The sequence below is a fragment of the Cryptomeria japonica genome, chromosome 3, assembly GCF_030272615.1.
Source record: "Cryptomeria japonica chromosome 3, Sugi_1.0, whole genome shotgun sequence".
NCBI classification, from domain to species: Eukaryota; Viridiplantae; Streptophyta; class Pinopsida; order Cupressales; family Cupressaceae; genus Cryptomeria; species Cryptomeria japonica.
The window spans coordinates 416039677-416048427 of record NC_081407.1 but is presented as its reverse complement, the minus strand read 5'-3'; the positions used below and the strand labels follow the sequence as shown (position 1 = coordinate 416048427).

The 8751-nt window shown below is 32.6% G+C and overlaps 1 protein-coding gene across 1 annotated transcript; it reads right to left on the bottom strand.

Annotated features, from left to right (window-relative positions):
* Positions 1-5275: 5275 nt before the first annotated feature.
* Positions 5276-7819, bottom strand: LOC131041212 (uncharacterized). Its single transcript, XM_057974226.2, has 10 exons — positions 7482-7819; positions 7207-7393; positions 6983-7116; positions 6738-6850; positions 6537-6657; positions 6133-6285; positions 5886-6035; positions 5667-5746; positions 5491-5540; positions 5276-5406 (listed from the first exon to the last, which is right to left on the bottom strand). Exons 1-10 carry the CDS (start codon positions 7764-7766, stop codon positions 5276-5278), a joined length of 1404 nt encoding a protein of 467 aa, XP_057830209.2. The 5' UTR covers positions 7767-7819.
* Between the last annotated feature and the right edge of the window lie 932 nt (positions 7820-8751).

The following is an 8751-nucleotide window of genomic DNA, read 5'->3' as shown; positions in this document are numbered from 1 at the left end:
CTATTTTCAAAATAAACTTGTTTCCCAATAAATAGTGTCGCCAAACCTTTAAGGCATGGACAATCCTTAATAATTCAAGATCATGAATAGGATAGTTTCTTTCTGCAGGTAATAATTTTCTTGATTCATAGCATACAACTTGGCTATCCTACATTAGAACACCACCTATACCTGTCTCACATGCATCTGTAATCACAACAAAAGGTTTGCTAAAATTTGGGGTGCAAAGAATAGGTGCTATTGTTAGCAATGTTTTTAATGTTTCAAAAGCCTTATCACATTCATCAATCCATTTATAATTTTGATCTTTCTTAGTTAGGTCAATTAAAGGTGCAGCAATTTTTGAATAGTTTTTAACAAACCGATGATAGAACCCAGATAATCCTAGGAAACTTCTTACTTCGTAAGCATCCTTGGGGATAAGCCAATATTGAATTGCTTTAATCTTAGCAGGGTCTGGTGAAATACCTTTTTCTGAAACTATATGACCTAAATAAGATACCTCTGATTTAAAGAATTCACACTTGCTTAATTTTGCATATAATTTGTGTTTTCATAAGGTCTCTAGTACCATCCTCAAATGTTGCTCATGTTCTTGCTCATTTTTTGAGTATATTAATATGTCATCCAAAAAGATGATAACAAATACATCTAGAAATGGTCGGAAGATATCATGCATCAAGGTCATAAAGGTTGCAGGTGCGTTAGTTAGACCAAAAGGCATTACCACAAATTCATAATGACCATATCATGTTCGAAATGCCGTTTTGGAAATGTCAGATTCTTTAATATGAATTTGATGGTATCCTGACCGTAGATCTATTTTGGAAAAGCATTTGGCACCATGTAACTGGTCTAGGAGGTCATCAATTCGAGGCAAGGGGTACTTGTTCTTTATGGTTAATTTGTTAAGTTGTCTATAATCTATGCATAACCTCATGGTCCCATCTTTCTTTTTAATGAATAATATTGGTGCACCCCATGGAGAGACACTTGGCCTTATCTTACCTTCCTTAAGTAGTTGTGTTAATTGGATTTTTAGTTCAGTTAATTCAAGGATTGACTGTCGATAGGGAGCTTTGGAGACAGGTTCTGCCCCAGGAACTAGATCAATTGCATGTTCTACAGATCGTTTAGGAGGTAACCTATTTAATTCTTCGAGAAACATATCTTTAAATTCTTACACCACAGGTTTAATATTAATATCTAATTTAAATTTATCACATGTTTTGAAAAGCATAGCACAAAATATTTTACAATTTTTCCTCGCACTACTCTTAACTTGCATTGCTGAAATGGTTTTAATGTGAAGAGGTCTTTTCTCCCCCTGTAAAATGTGGCATGTCCCCATGTTCTAGAGTTTAGCATAACCTGTTTGTTTTCACAACCTAGGAAAGCATTATTTTTCTCCAACCAACTCATACCTAGAATAGCATCATACGTACCTAGATTTAATATGTGAAAATGATCATATGTTACAAGCTTGTCTAATTCAAATTTTAAATTTTCAATAATTGCACCTGTTTGTCTAACTATTCTACCATCTGTCATTTCGACATCTAAAGGTTCGATTGATTTAGATGCAATCCTTAGTTGTGCGACAACCCTAGGAGAAATAAAGTTATGACTACTTCCTGCATCAACAAGAAAAACAATGGGATGATTATTTATAAAACCTTTAATTTCAATTAAAGAAGGTTGGTAATGCACCGTACCTGTATCTACAGCTGCATAAATCTTCATGTTGGAAGGGGTGAAAACCTTATTATCTTGATTTTGGTGTTGTTGGGGGTTGCATGAACAGTCATTTTTACGGTGGTTTTTGCCACATTTCCCACAATAAGGGTGCATTCGAGGACAATTTCGCTGAAGATGATTTTCACCACAAGCCCAACATTGAATTCTTGATGATGTTTTGTGGTCTTTGTTGAAATGGGACATATTGGTGGATCTACACTGAACGGTATTTTGGTTGGAATATTGTCTTCCTTGTTTGAAAGTTTCCTTATGTGATCCTTCCCTATTTCTTTTGCGATTTTCTCTTTTTTGTCTTGAAATTTGATGATAATTTTCAAATTTTTCTGCAATTTGTGCAGCTTCATCTACTGATACTGGCTTGCCGCACCATACTTGAGCTTGGTATTCATATCTTAAACCATTGATAAATCTAACAACATGATCATGTCCTTCTATGAATGGTACAAATCTATTAAGTCTTTCAAAGTTTTGTTTATATTCACTTATAGTTTGTAGCCTTTGTTTCAATTCAAAAAATTCATTCTTCTTTTCTTGTAAAAAGTAATCGGAAAGATATTTCTATTGAAATAACTTTTTAAATTGTGACCATTTTGTTCTATCAATTCATAGCTTTAAAGATCTAACTGTATCTTGCCACCAATTTAATGCACTACTTCTCAATTGGTAGGTGGCGATCTTTGTTCTAGCATAGGTACTTGTGTTTTGTAAGTCAAAATATCTTTCTAGGTTAGTCAACCACTGCTCTGCTTCCTCTCCTGTACCTGTGTCGCCACTATATTCAGGTAGCTTAATTTTATGAGCAAAATTATCTAATTCTCATTGTGTTTGTTTGCTAAATGTATTTTTTGAGGATTCTGATTCACAAGTGTCAGAGTTGTTTGATTTTGAAGTGTCACTCTCTTCGAATAATTCTCGTCGTTGTTTACTTTTTGTTCTATGTTTTTCATTTATGTTGTTTTGATGACGTGTTGATCGAGAACTTTTCTTGCTCTCTGAGATTGATATCTCTTGTTGTTTGCTTCATTCTAAAGATTCCTTCTTAAGATGATTGACTTGAGCCGCTAGTTCGGCGATTTCATTTAGTAGGACTTGATTGGTTCTCTCTAGGTCTTCGTAAGCTTTTCAATCATTTTCTGAAGCCATTGTGATGGGTCAATTCCCCCCCCCCCCCCCCCGCCCCGCCCCTTTTTTTTTTTTTCCTAAGGTCTTTACCAAATTTTTTTCTTAAGGAGATTCTCTAGCTTAGAGTTGTTTCAATTATTTAAAGATGTATATGTTTTCAAATGTACTTCCTTTGCTTAACTAATTTATTTTCCTTACAAGACAATTTAGATTTATTTTTATTAAGAGCAACAAATATCAAGTTGGGAATCCAACAAGGAACTAGTGAAAATAATTTTAGAACAAGGGATAGAAATGCATCATCTGATTTAATGCCCTCAGAGAGTTGCAAAAGGCAAAGTTGATGCAGATCTCTCTCTCTCTCTCTCTGTGAAATCCAAGGTTTTTGTTAGATACTCATAGAAAATAAATAAAAAATAACAATTTAATACATACAACAAACTAAAATATAATTTTAATTCTAAAAGATTGATAGTTTATGTGTAATCTAAGGTTTATCTCCCAAATCTTCCTATTCCTCCCTCTTTAAAAAAAAGCATACAAAGGGTTAACTAAAAGTTACTGTCTACTAAGAATGGTTACTTTTTCTCACATAATTTACCATATTTACATTTAAAGATGTTAAAAATTTGGCCTATTCTATTAGTAATTATTTCTTAATGAGAAGTAATCCACTCATAAAGTCATATTCAGTAATAAAAATGTGATGGTAAATACTTTGGTAAATGATTTATAGGGAGTCTAATAATCTTGAATCAAAACCTAAAGTAAAAAGTAACTACTATTTTATTGTCTTGATGATTTTATTTTCCAATGTGCAAGACAGGGAAGATAAGTGTTTAGCAACAAAGTCAAATAAAATTGAATGATCTCGGACATGCTCTGATACCAAATGTAATGGTCTTTTCCCCTGTGCTTTATTAAGTATTTGCAGCGGATTAAATAAATCAAATATTAAGTTAAACCTAATTTAATTAACCAAAAGTAATTATTCAAGGGAATGATAAACTAATCACTCATAAAATTTATATTATTTTATATTGAATTAACCTTCAAAACATTTATAGAACAATTATATTAAAGATGAATGTACATCAATAATCAATAATAAAACATTGAGATAATAATTTGTAGCAGTGAAACATTAGGGCAATGATTGTAAATAAAATTGATTAATACATATTTGTAAATCATGGAGAGGTTGCTTTCCCACACGTAGAGGATTAGTTATAGGCCTAGGGTTTTCCAGGCAAGGAAGCACTCCAGGAGGACATGGTTCTTACACAGAACCCCACATGTCTTCACGACATGAAATAAACACAGCCCTGGCCAGGACACTCTCGGGTGTACGCTGTACCCCGAGTTGGACACACACTGTATGCCCCTTCTCCAATGCTCAATGCCCAACCACCAGACCTTAACTATCCTCTCGCTTTTGCTTCTTTCAATCTCTTTTGCTTCTATTATTTTCTCCCTCTCTCTCTGTGTACCCTTCTTTATTAATTCACGGGTTTATATAATGTCACAGGGTGGTTACCAAAAATCACACCCTTTCATAACTATAATAATGTTCATAATTACATTTATCTAATTATATTTATTGCAATTTATTTCCACGGGAAGAAGTCCCATAACACGTACTTAATGACTAGGTGAGTGCACTTTCTATTTCAAGTTGGATCTCTTTAGAAATCTTCAAATTTAGTTTCCTTGGTGTATTAAGGACTTTTTTGGGATATTATAAAGTTTTTTATGACCTTACTACAAGAAGAATGCTAATCTTCATTGGAGTCCATATCCTTGATCAAGCATTAGTAGCTTTTGTGATATCACCACTCAAACCAAAGAACTTGTGAAGGATAAACAAAGAAGTTAGGTCTAGCATAAGTGGGGCTCTTGATATCAATGAACTAAGAATTATATGGCCTTTGATTAATCAATTATGATTAGGTAGTTGGTATATTTATTCTTTTTTCTCCATTAAGATATCTTCATAATGTTGTAAATATAATTGTGATGATCCAATACTTTGTCTATTCTCATCATTAATTCTTGCAATAAATACAATATTTTTTAGTTATAATTTGATAATGGCTTACATTTTTTTAACGAATCCATGATTCCATTCTAACCAAAATAAATTTAAGAGTTAAACTGAGCATATATTCATTCTCATTAAGAATACATGAAATAAAAATTCAGATTTGTTTTAGATGAAAGAAAAAAAAAATCTTTCATTTAAGAAAATAGTTATCTTTAAAAAGAATTCTTATGTTGGAAACAATTAACCACATGAAATAAAATAAATTTAAGTGTCAAATTGTTGACAAAACTTATTGATTTGGGTAAAGATATTTGTGCACTACAAGTGCTTTATTGGTCTTTAACAAAGTTTCTAAATTGTACGAAGGTCTTTGTCATACTGGATTATCCACCTTTTGATTATATCAATCTCCTTCTTTCGAACATGTACAAGCCATTTTGGATCCTCCTCAGTTGCAAATCTAAGATCTACATGATGTGCCCCTACAATTTGTTCATTCTAAATATAAGTTTTTAATACTATTTTTTTCTCTTTCATTAAATAAATGAAATTAAATTCAAACATACCTTCCTTAGCAATGATTGCCACGATGCTTTTATTTATATCTTCTAATACTCTGTAATACAAATTCAAAAAATAATATTAACATCGACACGTGTTGATATATTTTTCAAAAAGAATTAAAAAGACAACATAATTTCTTTTGACTGAAAAAAAGTAATAAATAAAATTGTTATCTCACCCTCCATTGCTCCAAGGATCTCTCAATCCATTAAAAAATATTATATTGCTTCCAAATCGCTTCAACACCCTCTTGATATTCTACAATACATATATGTAACCTTTCAGGAGAGATTTTAAGAACACTCAAAATGTCACAAATGAAAATCTCATCATAATTGCATGTAGATTTCTTTAAAATAATACACATTCATTCTAATTATCATTAGATTGCACTTACATGACCACCAAATTCAGTGGGGATCCAGTCTGAGATTGCCCATGTAAAATTCAAATATGTGAAATCTTGTATCGACTCCATGTAGTCTGATCCAGGAAACATGCTTTTGACTGGATCAATGGTCATGGGCATCATCATCTCTGTAGAAGTCTACACCCAAACAATCATAACACTCCTTTTACACATTGCTCCCCAAAAAATTATATTTCAAACTATTGTATGTTTATTTAATAACAAAATGTTGAACCTGAAAACTCCAGCCACCCTCTCCATGGGGATCACTAGGTCTCAGATCAAAGCAGCTTAAGTTCCCAGTGTAGTTATAATATATGTTTGCTGCTCCATATAGTTGGCTTAGGATATTGTTCCCACTTGATGGATTGTCTATTGCCTTACACATCTACACAAACAAGATAATCATTATGAAAATGGATCTGTTTGAAAAATTGAAGAAGATTTTGCATAAACAGGAGAATCATTAAGAACATAAAATTGTGGAAGATTTTGCCTCAACATTCCATCCAACTCTGAGATCAAACATGAAGGTGAGGATGGAGAAATATTACATTCATTGATTATTTGAATCTAATATTAGATTTTCTTTTTCAATAAAAGAGAAACAATGACAAATGGGTATGGAAATTTCCTTACTTGTTTCACTGGATAGGCTGGCAAATTTTGAATAAAGTTAGCAGGAGTTGGATAATCTGTTTCTGCAGCTTCAAAGTAAGCATCGCTTAGCCACCCCTCCACACTATCAACGTCACTATCTCTGAAACAATGTCAATAGTTCATTATGAGGAAAGAAAAAAGATATATTAGAAATATTGTACAAAGATTCTCTGGTTTTACTGGCAAAGTTTGAGAGATTCTTTGAGAGATCTTCTGTTGCTTGAAGTCGATGACATTTCAGACAATATCTTCCATGACTTCTTTATTACATTGAAACAGTTTTCGCTTTCATTCTATCAAAATTGAAAAAATAAAATTAAAAATCATTTCGCTTGATAAATAAAACTTAAACAACACGCTCTAAACTTTAACTTACTTTAACTTACTTAAATGACTCGTCATTCAGAAAAGAAAAAGAAAAATACCCTGAAGTCATTTGAGACAATGTTGTAGTAACCATCTGAAGGTACAATGTCATCGAAAGCCAAAATTGGTGCAGAAGATGCCAATGCTCCAATTGCAATGTGTGGGTACTTTAGTCTGAACCAGGCCGCTAACACTGCAAACCCATTTAATATATACACATATAAACAGGGTTTCATCACTGCATTTTAAAATTCATAACACAAAATTATTGGAATGCACTTACTTCCACCGTAAGATCCTCCAAAGACAACCACTGGTGAATCCTCTGCTGATAAATTCTTTTTGAGATCTGTAATCAATATAGCATAATCAGCCAAAGCTTGAGTAGAGCTCAGATAGCCCAATGTGCTGTCATTGCTGTAAGCTACATCTTTGCTTCCAAATGGCATTGATTCGCCATAGTAACGGTGCTGAAATCAATTCCAACCCATATTGAGATCTTCTTTGGGTGATAAGAATAAAGTAGACCAAAGCAGAGCAGAGCAGAACATATCTTACCTCAATGAAGACGAGAAGAGCCTTGAATTGAGGTGCAATGTCGAACATAAAGCCGGTGTTTTGAGTAAACCATTCAATATATCCTTCATTTCCTGTATAAACGAAGATTGGAGAATTGGATGAAGCACCACCCCAGTGTTTTGAGTTAATGAGATACTTCTGTTGAAATGTGACATAGCTTTGAGGTGTGAAACTGAAATGGTCCAAAGTTTGGGTGAAGTAATTGACATCATATTGTGCAGAGGGAGAAGAAATAGAAGGAATTGCACTAGTCTTCCATCTCATGAGTCTGTGGGCATGGGGAAGGGAAGCAGCAGGTACAAGTGAAAGGCCAGCCAATACAATAACTGTCCAGAAGAGTCTGCACCCTGTCCTACACATAGCCATTGTATGGAGATTCTTTTGCCCTAAGTTTCTGTAATATTTATGTCATAGTCACATCCATTTCTATTCCTGGTCATCTTCACCTCTGTTCTGTTTTTTGTTCCTGGTTTTTTCTTGGAATAAGTTGATATACCTAGTCATTGTCGCCTTGGTTTGTTCATTTCTTCCTGAAATTTTCTGTCAAATGTGACAGAAAGTAAGATTGGCATGATGGGCGTTTCCATCGACCAAAACTATGATTGGTGGTTGGATTTTCAATATCTTGACACCTCGTCGAAATCCAAAAGAATCATTTATATATATATATATATATATATATATATATATATATATATATATATATATATATATATATATATATATATATATATATATGCATTTTGAGAGCTAGGTTTTCAGTTTTTTTAATAAGGGGGAAATTGTATATCCATGTTCTATTGCGGATTTTAATTAGATTGATCTAAATATGATAATTAGTTGGTAAAGAATTGAGTGCAATTGTGCATGCACCAACCACATTAAATGTTCATTTTTTTTTCTCAAAATTGAATTTGATACTTTGCCACATAGATAAGAGAAATAGACCTTTATAACTAGTTGCGATACTACACAATTCACAAATTCAAACATCTTTTTCCTTTTTTCGCACTTTCAATGAACTAGAAAACTTAAGAAATCTTATCACACTTTCATTTATTTCATTCAACCTTCAAACTTTGTGAAATACCAAACTTACCTTTGTCGCTGTTTTGATGGTTTTGAATTTCTTTAATAGTATAAAGGGGAAAATTTTATATCCATGTTCTATTGTGGATTTTAATCAAAATATTAAATATAATATTTAGTTAATAGTTATTATAATATTGTGTGAGATTAGTTTATGATA